At 54.0% G+C, this 15,890-nt stretch overlaps 1 protein-coding gene across 3 annotated transcripts in view; it reads left to right on the forward strand.

Annotated features, from left to right (window-relative positions):
- The window catches only part of DPP10 (dipeptidyl peptidase like 10), a 473,198-nt gene that overhangs the window by 373,951 nt on the left and 83,357 nt on the right, over window positions 1-15,890 (forward strand). For all 3 annotated transcript variants that reach the window (XM_063932900.1, XM_063932902.1, XM_063932901.1), the window contains one exon: window positions 814-861. In XM_063932900.1, coding sequence (XP_063788970.1) covers window positions 814-861 — 48 coding nt within the window. The remainder of the gene's footprint in view (window positions 1-813; window positions 862-15,890) is intronic.

Genomic DNA, 15,890 nt, shown 5'->3' on the forward strand with positions numbered 1-15,890 from the left:
TACCCCCCATACACAGCCCATCATCCTGCTTACACATCCCATTACCGCCCATACACAGCCCATCATCCTCCTTACACATCCCATTACCCCCCATACACAGTCCATCATCCAGCTTACACATCCCATTACCCCCCATACACAGCCCATCATCCTCCTTACACATCCCATTACCCCCCATACACAGCCCATCGTCCTGTTTAAACATCCCATTACCCCCCATACACAGCCCATCATTCTCCGTACACATCCCATTACCCCCCATACACAGCCCATCGTCCTGTTTAAACATCCCATTACCCCCCATACACAGCCCATCATCCTCCTTACACATCCCATTACCTCCATACACAGCCCATCATCCTCCTTACACATCCCATTACCCCCATACACAGTCCATCATCCAGCTTACACATCCCATTACCCCCCATACACAGCCCATCATCCTCCTTACACATCCCATTACCCCCCATACACAGCCCATCATCCTGTTTAAACATCCCACCTACACACCTGGGTGGGATTATTCTCAGGCTCTTCATCCCATGGTGTCCAGCAACTCCAATAACTAAACTGATTCATTACACAGGAGCCAAATTGTGGAGTCAAATCCTCAATATAGTCTATGGCTAAACATGCTGCAGTCAGATTCTACTTAACAGTTATCTAGCTGCTTCTAGACGATAATAGAATCTGATTGGTTGCTATAGGCAACATCATCAGTTCTAAAAAAAACCTCCCACCTTAGTAAATTTCCCCACAATCACCAGAGATCCTGTGTATTCTTAGTTTGGTAACTGTGATTGTCTTTACTAGGTATTTCCTAAGCACAGAAGATTCGCCGAGAGGGCGACAGCTTTACAGGTACAGACACCGCTGGCTGCCTATGGCCATTGTTACATGATTCATGTATTTATTTCTGTAAGTTATTCAAATATATGAGTAACTATGGTAACCAACAGTTAGAACAGACACACAATAGGGCCATATTCACAGCCGCACACATAGCACTGCGCACACATCCAAGGCGAGCATACGCCTCTCTACAGATCTCCATCTAATCAGAGCCGCACACACAGCACTGCGCACACATCCAAGGCGAGCATACGCCTCTCTACAGATCTCCAGCTAATCAGAGCCGCACACACAGCACTGCGCACACATCCAAGGCGAGCATACGCCTCTCTACGGATCTCCAGCTAATCAGAGCCGCACACACAGCACTGCGCACACATCCAAGGCTAGCATACGCCTCTCTACAGATCTCCAGCTAATCACAGCCGCACACACAGCACTGCGCACACATCCAAGGCTAGCATACGCCTCTCTACAGATCTCCATCTAATCACAGCCGCACACACAGCACTGCGCACACATCCAAGGCGAGCATACGCCTCTCTACAGATCTCCAGCTAATCAGAGCCGCACACACAGCACTGCGCACACATCCAAGGCGAGCATACGCCTCTCTACAGATCTCCAGCTAATCAGAGCCGCACACACAGCACTGCGCACACATCCAAGGTGAGCATACGCCTCTCTACAGATCTCCAGCTAATCACAGCCGCACACACAGCACTGCACACACATCCAAGGTGAGCATACGCCTCTCTACAGATCTCCAGCTAATCACAGCCGCACACACAGCACTGCACACACATCCAAGGTGAGCATACGCATCTCTACAGATCTCCAGCTAATCAGAGCTACACACACAGCACTGCACACACATCCAAGGTGAGCATACGTCTCTCTACAGATCTCCAGCTAATCAGAGCCGCACACACAGCACTGCGCACACATCCAAGGTGAGCATACGCCTCTCTACAGATCTCCAGCTAATCACAGCCGCACACACAGCACTGCGCACACATCCAAGGCGAGCATACGCCTCTCTACAGATCTCCAGCTAATCACAGCCGCACACACAGCACTGCGCACACATCCAAGGCGAGCATACGCCTCTCTACAGATCTCCATCTAATCACAGCCGCACACACAGCACTGCGCACACATCCAAGGCGAGCATACGCCTCTCTACAGATCTCCATCTAATCACAGCCGCACACACAGCACTGCGCACACATCCAAGGCGAGCATACGCCTCTCTACAGATCTCCATCTAATCACAGCCGCACACACAGCACTGCGCACACATCCAAGGTGAGCATACGCCTCTCTACAGATCTCCAGCTAATCACAGCCGCACACACAGCACTGCGCACACATCCAAGGCGAGCATACGCCTCTCTACAGATCTCCAGCTAATCACAGCCGCACACACAGCACTGCGCACACATCCAAGGCGAGCATACACCTCTCTACAGATCTCCAGCTAATCAGAGCCGCACACACACAGCACTGCGCACACATCCAAGGCGAGCATACGCCTCTCTACAGATCTCCAGCTAATCAGAGCCGCACACACAGCACTGCGCACACATCCAAGGCGAGCATACGCCTCTCTACAGATCTCCAGCTAATCACAGCCGCACACACAGCACTGCGCACACATCCAAGGCGAGCATACGCCTCTCTACAGATCTCCAGCTAATCAGAGCTACACACACAGCACTGCACACACATCCAAGGTGAGCATACGCCTCTCTACAGATCTCCAGGTAATCAGAGCCGCACACACAGCACTGCGCACACATCCAAGGCGAGCATACGCCTCTCTACAGATCTCCAGCTAATCACAGCCGCACACACAGCACTGCGCACACATCCAAGGCGAGCATACGCCTCTCTACAGATCTCCAGCTAATCAGAGCTACACACACAGCACTGCGCACACATCCAAGGCGAGCATACGCCTCTCTACAGATCTCCAGCTAATCAGAGCCGCACACACAGCACTGCACACACATCCAAGGTGAGCATACGCCTCTCTACAGATCTCCAGCTAATCAGAGCCGCACACACAGCACTGCGTACACATCCAAGGCGAGCATACGCCTCTCTACAGATCTCCAGCTAATCACAGCCGCACACACAGCACTGCGCACACATCCAAGGCGAGCATACGCCTCTCTACAGATCTCCAGCTAATCAGAGCTACACACACAGCACTGCGCACACATCCAAGGCGAGCATACGCCTCTCTACAGATCTCCAGCTAATCAGAGCCGCACACACAGCACTGCACACACATCCAAGGCGAGCATACGCATCTCTACAGATCTCCAGCTAATCAGAGCCGCACACACAGCACTGCGCACACATCCAAGGCGAGCATACGCCTCTCTACAGATCTCCATCTAATCACAGCCGCGCACACAGCACTGCGCACACATCCAAGGCGAGCATACGCCTCTCTACAGATCTCCATCTAATCACAGCCGCGCACACAGCACTGCGCACACATCCAAGGCGAGCATACGCCTCTCTACAGATCTCCAGCTAATCACAGCCGCACACACAGCACTGCACACACATCCAAGGCGAGCATACGCCTCTCTACAGATCTCCAGCTAATCAGAGCCGCACACACAGCACTGCGCACACATCCAAGGTGAGCATACGCCTCTCTACAGATCTCCATCTAATCAGAGCCGCACACACAGCACTGCGCACACATCCAAGGCGAGCATACGCCTCTCTACAGATCTCCAGCTAATCAGAGCCGCACACACATAGCACTGCGCACACATCCAAGGCGAGCATACGCCTCTCTACAGATCTCCAGCTAATCAGAGCCGCACACACACCACTGCGCACACATCCAAGGCGAGCATACGCCTCTCTACAGATCTCCAGCTAATCAGAGCCGCACACACAGCACTGCGCACACATCCAAGGCGAGCATACGCCTCTCTACAGATCTCCAGCTAATCAGAGCCGCACACACACAGCACTGCACACACATCCAAGGCGAGCATACGCCTCTCTACAGATCTCCAGCTAATCACAGCCGCACACACAGCACTGCACACACATCCAAGGCGAGCATACGCCTCTCTACAGATCTCCAGCTAATCACAGCTACACACACAGCACTGCGCACACATCCAAGGCGAGCATACGCCTCTCTACAGATCTCCAGGTAATCAGAGCCGCACACACAGCACTGCACACACATCCAAGGCGAGCATACGCCTCTCTACGGATCTCCAGCTAATCAGAGCCGCACACACAGCACTGCACACACATCCAAGGCGAGCATACGCCTCTCTACAGATCTCCATCTAATCACAGCCGCACACACAGCACTGCGCACACATCCAAGGCGAGCATACGCCTCTCTACAGATCTCCATCTAATCAGAGCCGCACACACAGCACTGCACACACATCCAAGGCGAGCATACGCCTCTCTACAGATCTCCATTCTAATCAGAGCCGCACACACAGCACTGCACACATCCAAGGCGAGCATACGCCTCTCTACAGATCTCCAGCTAATCACAGCCGCACACACAGCACTGCGCACACATCCAAGGCGAGCATACGCCTCTCTACAGATCTCCAGCTAATCAGAGCCGCACACACAGCACTGCGCACACATCCAAGGCGAGCATACGCCTCTCTACAGATCTCCATTCTAATCAGAGCCGCACACACAGCACTGCGCACACATCCAAGGCGAGCATACGCCTCTCTACAGATCTCCAGCTAATCAGAGCCGCACACACAGCACTGCACACACATCCAAGGCGAGCATACGCCTCTCTACAGATCTCCAGGTAATCAGAGCCGCACACACAGCACTGCACACACATCCAAGGCGAGCATACGCCTCTCTACAGATCTCCAGCTAATCAGAGCCGCACACACACAGCACTGCGCACACATCCAAGGCGAGCATACGCCTCTTTACAGATCTCCATCTAATCAGAGCTACACACACAGCACTGCGCACACATCCAAGGCGAGCATACGCCTCTCTACAGATCTCCATCTAATCAGAGCCGCATACACAGCACTGCGCACACATCCAAGGCGAGCATACGCCTCTCTACAGATCTCCATCTAATCAGAGCCGCACACACAGCACTGCGCACACATCCAAGGCGAGCATACGCCTCTCTACAGATCTCCATCTAATCACAGCCGCACACACAGCACTGCACACACATCCAAGGCGAGCATACGCCTCTCTACAGATCTCCAGCTAATCAGAGCCGCACACACAGCACTGCACACACATCCAAGGCGAGCATACGCCTCTCTACAGATCTCCATCTAATCACAGCCGCACACACAGCACTGCACACACATCCAAGGCGAGCATACGCCTCTCTACAGATCTCCAGCTAATCAGAGCCGCACACATAGCACTGCACACACATCCAAGGCGAGCATACGCCTCTCTACAGATCTCCAGCTAATCAGAGCCGCACACACAGCACTGCACACACATCCAAGGTGAGCATACGCCTCTCTACAGATCTCCATCTAATCACAGCCGCACACACAGCACTGCGCACACATCCAAGGCGAGCATACGCCTCTCTACGGATCTCCAGCTAATCAGACCCGCACACACACAGCACTGCACACACATCCAAGGCGAGCATACGCCTCTCTACAGATCTCCAGCTAATCAGACCCGCACACACACAGCACTGCGCACACATCCAAGGTGAGCATACGCCTCTCTACAGATCTCCAGCTAATCACAGCCGCGCACACAGCACTGCGCACACATCCAAGGCGAGCATACGCCTCTCTACAGATCTCCAGCTAATCACAGCCGCACACACAGCACTGCGCACACATCCAAGGCGAGCATACGCCTCTCTACAGATCTCCATCTAATCAGAGCAACACACACACAGCACTGCGCACACATCCAAGGCGAGCATACGCCTCTCTACAGATCTCCAGCTAATCAGAGCCGCACACAGCACTGCGCACACATCCAAGGCGAGCATACGCCTCTCTACAGATCTCCAGCTAATCACAGCCGCACACACAGCACTGCGCACACATCCAAGGCGAGCATACGCCTCTCTACAGATCTCCATCTAATCAGAGCAACACACACACAGCACTGCGCACACATCCAAGGTGAGCATACGCCTCTCTACAGATCTCCAGCTAATCACAGCCGCACACACACAGCACTGCGCACACATCCAAGGCGAGCATACGCCTCTCTACAGATCTCCATCTAATCAGAGCCGCACACACAGCACTGCGCACACATCCAAGGCGAGCATACGCCTCTCTACAGATCTCCAGCTAATCAGAGCTGCACACACAGCACTGCGCACACATCCAAGGCGAGCATACGCCTCTCTACAGATCTCCAGCTAATCAGAGCCGCACACACAGCACTGCACACACATCCAAGGCGAGCATACGCCTCTCTACAGATCTCCAGCTAATCAGAGCCGCACACACAGCACTGCGTACACATCCAAGGCGAGCATACGCCTCTCTACAGATCTCCATCTAATCAGAGCAACACACACACAGCACTGCGCACACATCCAAGGCGAGCATACGCCTCTCTACAGATCTCCAGCTAATCAGAGCCGCACACACACAGCACTGCGCACACATCCAAGGCGAGCATACGCCTCTCTACAGATCTCCATCTAATCAGAGCAACACACACACAGCACTGCACACACATCCAAGGCGAGCATACGCCTCTCTACAGATCTCCATCTAATCACAGCCGCACACACAGCACTGCGCACACATCCAAGGCGAGCATACGCCTCTCTACAGATCTCCAGCTAATCACAGCCGCACACACAGCACTGCGCACACATCCAAGGCGAGCATACGCCTCTCTACAGATCTCCATCTAATCAGAGCCGCACACACAGCACTGCGCACACATCCAAGGTGAGCATACGCCTCTCTACAGATCTCCAGCTAATCAGAGCCGCACACACAGCACTGCGCACACATCCAAGGCGAGCATACGCCTCTCTACAGATCTCCATCTAATCAGAGCTACACACACAGCACTGCGCACACATCCAAGGCGAGCATACGCCTCTCTACAGATCTCCAGCTAATCACAGCCGCACACACACAGCACTGCGCACACATCCAAGGCGAGCATACGCCTCTTTACAGATCTCCAGCTAATCAGAGCCTCACACACAGCACTGCACACATCCAAGGCGAGCATACGCCTCTCTACAGATCTCCAGCTAATCACAGCCGCACACACAGCACTGCACACACATCCAAGGCGAGCATACGCCTCTCTACAGATCTCCATCTAATCAGAGCCGCACACACAGCACTGCACACACATCCAAGGCGAGCATACGCCTCTCTACAGATCTCCAGCTAATCACAGCCGCACACACAGCACTGCGCACACATCCAAGGCGAGCATACGCCTCTCTACAGATCTCCAGCTAATCAGAGCCGCACACACAGCACTGCACACACATCCAAGGCGAGCATACGCCTCTCTACAGATCTCCAGCTAATCAGAGCCGCACACACAGCACTGCGCACACATCCAAGGCGAGCATACGCCTCTCTACAGATCTCCATCTAATCAGAGCCGCACACACAGCACTGCGCACACATCCAAGGCGAGCATACGCCTCTCTACAAATCTCCAGCTAATCAGAGCCGCACACACAGCACTGCACACACATCCAAGGCGAGCATACGCCTCTCTACAGATCTCCATCTAATCAGAGCCACACACACAGCACTGCGCACACATCCAAGGCGAGCATACGCCTCTCTACAGATCTCCAGCTAATCAGAGCCGCACACACAGCACTGCGCACACATCCAAGGCGAGCATACGCCTCTCTACAGATCTCCATCTAATCAGAGCTACACACATAGCACTGCACACACATCCAAGGCGAGCATACGCCTCTCTACAGATCTCCATCTAATCAGAGCTACACACATAGCACTGCACACACATCCAAGGTGAGCATACGCCTCTCTACAGATCTCCATCTAATCACAGCCGCGCACACAGCACTGCGCACACATCCAAGGCGAGCATACGCCTCTCTACAGATCTCCAGCTAATCACAGCCGCACACACAGCACTGCACACACATCCAAGGCGAGCATACGCCTCTCTACAGATCTCCAGCTAATCACAGCCGCACACACACAGCACTGCACACACATCCAAGGCGAGCATACGCCTCTCTACAGATCTCCATCTAATCACAGCCGCGCACACAGCACTGCGCACACATCCAAGGCGAGCATACGCCTCTCTACAGATCTCCAGCTAATCACAGCCGCACACACAGCACTGCACACACATCCAAGGCGAGCATACGCCTCTCTACAGATCTCCAACTAATCAGAGCCGCACACACAGCACTGCGCACACATCCAAGGCGAGCATACGCCTCTCTACAGATCTCCATCTAATCAGAGCCGCACACACAGCACTGCGCACACATCCAAGGCGAGCATACGCCTCTCTACAAATCTCCAGCTAATCAGAGCCGCACACACAGCACTGCACACACATCCAAGGCGAGCATACGCCTCTCTACAGATCTCCAGCTAATCACAGCTACACACACAGCACTGCGCACACATCCAAGGCGAGCATACGCCTCTCTACAGATCTCCAGCTAATCACAGCCGCACACACACAGCACTGCGCACACATCCAAGGCGAGCATACGCCTCTCTACAGATCTCCAGCTAATCACAGCCGCACACACAGCACTGCACACACATCCAAGGCGAGCATACGCCTCTCTACAGATCTCCAGCTAATCACAGCTACACACACAGCACTGCACACACATCCAAGGCGAGCATACGCCTCTCTACAGATCTCCATCTAATCACAGCCGCACACACAGCAGTGCACACACATCCAAGGCGAGCATACGCCTCTCTACAGATCTCCATCTAATCAGAGCTACACACATAGCACTGCACACACATCCAAGGCGAGCATACGCCTCTCTACAGATCTCCATCTAATCACAGCCGCGCACACAGCACTGCGCACACATCCAAGGCGAGCATACGCCTCTCTACAGATCTCCAGCTAATCACAGCCGCACACACAGCACTGCGCACACATCCAAGGTGAGCATACGCCTCTCTACAGATCTCCATCTAATCACAGCTACACACATAGCACTGCACACACATCCAAGGCGAGCATACGCCTCTCTACAGATCTCCATCTAATCACAGCCGCGCACACAGCACTGCACACACATCCAAGGCGAGCATACGCCTCTCTACAGATCTCCATCTAATCACAGCCGCGCACACAGCACTGCACACACATCCAAGGCGAGCATACGCCTCTCTACAGATCTCCAGCTAATCACAGCCGCACACACACAGCACTGCGCACACATCCAAGGCGAGCATACGCCTCTCTACAGATCTCCAGCTAATCACAGCCGCACACACAGCACTGCACACACATCCAAGGCGAGCATACGCCTCTCTACAGATCTCCAGCTAATCACAGCTACACACACAGCACTGCACACACATCCAAGGCGAGCATACGCCTCTCTACAGATCTCCATTTAATCAGAGCTACACACATAGCACTGCACACACATCCAAGGCGAGCATACGCCTCTCTACAGATCTCCATCTAATCACAGCCGCGCACACAGCACTGCACACACATCCAAGGCGAGCATACGCCTCTCTACAGATCTCCAGCTAATCAGAGCCGCACACACACAGCACTGCGCACACATCCAAGGCGAGCATACGCCTCTCTACAGATCTCCAGCTAATCACAGCCGCACACACAGCACTGCGCACACATCCAAGGCGAGCATACGCCTCTCTACAGATCTCCATCTAATCAGAGCCGCACACACAGCACTGCACACACATCCAAGGCGAGCATACGCCTCTCTACAGATCTCCAGCTAATCACAGCCGCACACACACAGCACTGCGCACACATCCAAGGCGAGCATACGCCTCTCTACAGATCTCCAGCTAATCAGAGCCGCACACACAGCACTGCGCACACATCCAAGGCGAGCATACGCCTCTCTACAGATCTCCAGCTAATCAGAGCCGCACACACAGCACTGCGCACACATCCAAGGCGAGCATACGCCTCTCTACAGATCTCCATCTAATCAGAGCCGCACACACAGCACTGCACACACATCCAAGGCGAGCATACGCCTCTCTACAGATCTCCAGCTAATCAGAGCCGCACACACAGCACTGCGCACACATCCAAGGCGAGCATACGCCTCTCTACAGATCTCCATCTAATCACAGCTACACACACAGCACTGCGCACACATCCAAGGCGAGCATACGCCTCTCTACAGATCTCCAGCTAATCAGAGCCGCACACACAGCACTGCGCACACATCCAAGGCGAGCATACGCCTCTCTACAGATCTCCAGCTAATCACAGCTACACACACAGCACTGCGCACACATCCAAGGCGAGCATACGCCTCTCTACAGATCTCCAGCTAATCAGAGCCGCACACACAGCACTGCACACACATCCAAGGCGAGCATACGCCTCTCTACAGATCTCCATCTAATCAGAGCCGCACACACAGCACTGCGCACACATCCAAGGCGAGCATACGCCTCTCTACAGATCTCCAGCTAATCAGAGCCGCACACACACAGCACTGCACACACATCCAAGGCGAGCATACGCCTCTCTACAGATCTCCAGCTAATCAGAGCCGCACACACACAGCACTGCACACACATCCAAGGCGAGCATACGCCTCTCTACAGATCTCCATCTAATCAGAGCCGCACACACAGCACTGCACATACATCCAAGGCGAGCATACGCATCTCTACAGATCTCCAGCTAATCAGAGCCGCACACACAGCACTGCGCACACATCCAAGGTGAGCATACGCCTCTCTACAGATCTCCATCTAATCAGAGCAACACACACACAGCACTGCGCACACATCCAAGGCGAGCATACGCCTCTCTACAGATCTCCAGCTAATCAGAGCTACACACACAGCACTGCACACACATCCAAGGCGAGCATACGCCTCTCTACAGATCTCCATCTAATCAGAGCCGCATACACAGCACTGCGCACACATCCAAGGTGAGCATACGCCTCTCTACAGATCTCCATCTAATCAGAGCCGCACACACAGCACTGCGCACACATCCAAGGTGAGCATACGCCTCTCTACAGATCTCCATCTAATCAGAGCCGCACACACAGCACTGCGCACACATCCAAGGTGAGCATACGCCTCTCTACAGATCTCCATCTAATCACAGCCGCACACACAGCACTGCGCACACATCCAAGGCGAGCATACGCCTCTCTACAGATCTCCAGCTAATCAGAGCCGCACACACAGCACTGCACACACATCCAAGGTGAGCATACGCCTCTCTACAGATCTCCAGCTAATCACAGCCGCACACACAGCACTGCACACACATCCAAGGCGAGCATACGCCATTCTACAGATCTCCAGCTAATCACAGCCGCACACACAGCACTGCGCACACATCCAAGGTGAGCATACGCCTCTCTACAGATCTCCAGCTAATCAGAGCCGCACACACAGCACTGCGCACACATCCAAGGCGAGCATACGCCTCTCTACAGATCTCCAGCTAATCAGAGCCGCACACACAGCACTGCGCACACATCCAAGGCGAGCATACGCCTCTCTACAGATCTCCATCTAATCAGAGCCGCACACACAGCACTGCGCACACATCCAAGGCGAGCATACGCCTCTCTACAGATCTCCAGCTAATCACAGCCGCACATACAGCACTGCGCACACATCCAAGGCGAGCATACGCCTCTCTACAGATCTCCAGCTAATCAGAGCCGCACACACAGCACTGCGCACACATCCAAGGCGAGCATACGCCTCTCTACAGATCTCCAGCTAATCACAACCGCACACACAGCACTGCGCACACATCCAAGGCGAGCATACGCCTCTCTACAGATCTCCATCTAATCAGAGCCGCACACACAGCACTGCACACACATCCAAGGTGAGCATACGCCTCTCTACAGATCTCCAGCTAATCACAGCCGCACACATAGCACTGCACACACATCCAAGGTGAGCATACGCCTCTCTACAGATCTCCAGCTAATCAGAGCCGCACACACAGCACTGCGCACACATCCAAGGTGAGCATACGCCTCTCTACAGATCTCCATCTAATCAGAGCCGCACACACAGCACTGCGCACACATCCAAGGCGAGCATACGCCTCTCTACAGATCTCCATCTAATCAGAGCCGCACACACAGCACTGCATACACATCCAAGGCGAGCATACGCCTCTCTACAGATCTCCAGCTAATCAGAGCCGCACACACAGCACTGCGCACACATCCAAGGTGAGCATACGCCTCTCTACAGATCTCCAGCTAATCAGAGCCGCACACACAGCACTGCGCACACATCCAAGGCGAGCATACGCCTCTCTACAGATCTCCAGCTAATCAGAGCCGCACACACAGCACTGCGCACACATCCAAGGCGAGCATACGCCTCTCTACAGATCTCCAGCTAATCAGAGCCGCACACACAGCACTGCACACACATCCAAGGCGAGCATACGCCTCTCTACAGATCTCCAGCTAATCACAGCCGCACACACAGCACTGCGCACACATCCAAGGCGAGCATACGCCTCTCTACAGATCTCCATCTAATCAGAGCTGCACACACAGCACTGCGCACACATCCAAGGCGAGCATACGCCTCTCTACAGATCTCCAGCTAATCAGAGCTGCACACACAGCACTGCACACACATCCAAGGCGAGCATACGCCTCTCTACAGATCTCCATCTAATCACAGCCGCACACACAGCACTGCACACACATCCAAGGCGAGCATACGCCTCTCTACAGATCTCCATCTAATCACAGCCGCACACACAGCACTGCGCACACATCCAAGGCGAGCATACGCCTCTCTACAGATCTCCAGCTAATCAGAGCTACACACACAGCACTGCACACACATCCAAGGCGAGCATACGCCTCTCTACAGATCTCCAGCTAATCAGAGCCGCACACACAGCACTGCGCACACATCCAAGGCGAGCATACGCCTCTCTACAGATCTCCATCTAATCAGAGCCGCACACACAGCACTGCGCACACATCCAAGGCGAGCATACGCCTCTCTACAGATCTCCATCTAATCAGAGCCGCACACACAGCACTGCGCACACATCCAAGGCGAGCATACGCCTCTCTACAGATCTCCAGCTAATCAGAGCTACACACACAGCACTGCACACACATCCAAGGCGAGCATACGCCTCTCTACAGATCTCCAGCTAATCAGAGCCGCACACACAGCACTGCGCACACATCCAAGGCGAGCATACGCCTCTCTACAGATCTCCAGCTAATCAGAGCCGCACACACAGCACTGCGCACACATCCAAGGCGAGCATACGCCTCTCTACAGATCTCCATCTAATCACAGCCGCACACTCAGCACTGCGCACACATCCAAGGCGAGCATACGCCTCTCTACAGATCTCCAGCTAATCAGAGCTACACACACAGCACTGCACACACATCCAAGGCGAGCATACGCATCTCTACAGATCTCCAGCTAATCAGAGCCGCACACACAGCACTGCACACACATCCAAGGCGAGCATACGCCTCTCTACAGATCTCCATCTAATCAGAGCCGCACACACAGCACTGCGCACACATCCAAGGCGAGCATACGCCTCTCTACAGATCTCCATCTAATCAGAGCCGCACACACAGCACTGCGCACACATCCAAGGCGAGCATACGCCTCTCTACAGATCTCCATCTAATCAGAGCCGCACACACAGCACTGCGCACACATCCAAGGCGAGCATACGCCTCTCTACAGATCTCCATCTAATCACAGCCGCACACTCAGCACTGCGCACACATCCAAGGCGAGCATACGCCTCTCTACAGATCTCCAGCTAATCAGAGCTACACACACAGCACTGCACACACATCCAAGGCGAGCATACGCATCTCTACAGATCTCCAGCTAATCAGAGCCGCACACACAGCACTGCACACACATCCAAGGCGAGCATACGCCTCTCTACAGATCTCCATCTAATCAGAGCCGCACACACAGCACTGCGCACACATCCAAGGCGAGCATACGCCTCTCTACAGATCTCCATCTAATCAGAGCTGCACACACAGCACTGCGCACACATCCAAGGCGAGCATACGCCTCTCTACAGATCTCCAGCTAATCAGAGCTGCACACACAGCACTGCACACACATCCAAGGCGAGCATACGCCTCTCTACAGATCTCCATCTAATCACAGCCGCACACACAGCACTGCACACACATCCAAGGCGAGCATACGCCTCTCTACAGATCTCCATCTAATCACAGCCGCACACACAGCACTGCGCACACATCCAAGGCGAGCATACGCCTCTCTACAGATCTCCAGCTAATCAGAGCTACACACACAGCACTGCACACACATCCAAGGCGAGCATACGCCTCTCTACAGATCTCCAGCTAATCAGAGCCGCACACACAGCACTGCGCACACATCCAAGGCGAGCATACGCCTCTCTACAGATCTCCATCTAATCAGAGCCGCACACACAGCACTGCGCACACATCCAAGGCGAGCATACGCCTCTCTACAGATCTCCATCTAATCAGAGCCGCACACACAGCACTGCGCACACATCCAAGGCGAGCATACGCCTCTCTACAGATCTCCAGCTAATCAGAGCTACACACACAGCACTGCACACACATCCAAGGCGAGCATACGCCTCTCTACAGATCTCCAGCTAATCAGAGCCGCACACACAGCACTGCGCACACATCCAAGGCGAGCATACGCCTCTCTACAGATCTCCAGCTAATCAGAGCCGCACACACAGCACTGCGCACACATCCAAGGCGAGCATACGCCTCTCTACGGATCTCCAGCTAATCAGAGCCGCACACACAGCACTGCGCACACATCCAAGGCTAGCATACGCCTCTCTACAGATCTCCAGCTAATCACAGCCGCACACACAGCACTGCGCACACATCCAAGGCTAGCATACGCCTCTCTACAGATCTCCATCTAATCACAGCCGCACACACAGCACTGCGCACACATCCAAGGCGAGCATACGCCTCTCTACAGATCTCCAGCTAATCAGAGCCGCACACACAGCACTGCGCACACATCCAAGGCGAGCATACGCCTCTCTACAGATCTCCAGCTAATCAGAGCCGCACACACAGCACTGCGCACACATCCAAGGCGAGCATACGCCTCTCTACAGATCTCCAGCTAATCACAGCCGCACACACAGCACTGCACACACATCCAAGGTGAGCATACGCCTCTCTACAGATCTCCAGCTAATCACAGCCGCACACACAGCACTGCACACACATCCAAGGTGAGCATACGCCTCTCTACAGATCTCCATCTAATCAGAGCCGCACACACAGCACTGCGCACACATCCAAGGCGAGCATACGCCTCTCTACAGATCTCCATCTAATCAGAGCCGCACACACAGCACTGCGCACACATCCAAGGCGAGCATACGCCTCTCTACAGATCTCCAGCTAATCACAGCCGCACACACAGCACTGCGCACACATCCAAGGCGAGCATACGCCTCTCTACAGATCTCCATCTAATCACAGCCGCACACACAGCACTGCGCACACATCCAAGGCGAGCATACGCCTCTCTACAGATCTCCATCTAATCACAGCCGCACACACAGCACTGCGCACACATCCAAGGCGAGCATACGCCTCTCTACAGATCTCCATCTAATCACAGCCGCACACACAGCACTGCGCACACATCCAAGGTGAGCATACGCCTCTCTACAGATCTCCAGCTAATCACAGCCGCACACACAGCACTGCGCACACATCCAAGGCGAGCATACGCCTCTCTACAGATCTCCAGCTAATCACAGCCGCACACACAGCACTGCGC

Source organism: Pseudophryne corroboree, chromosome 7 (assembly GCF_028390025.1).
Source record: "Pseudophryne corroboree isolate aPseCor3 chromosome 7, aPseCor3.hap2, whole genome shotgun sequence".
Taxonomy (NCBI): domain Eukaryota; kingdom Metazoa; phylum Chordata; class Amphibia; order Anura; family Myobatrachidae; genus Pseudophryne; species Pseudophryne corroboree.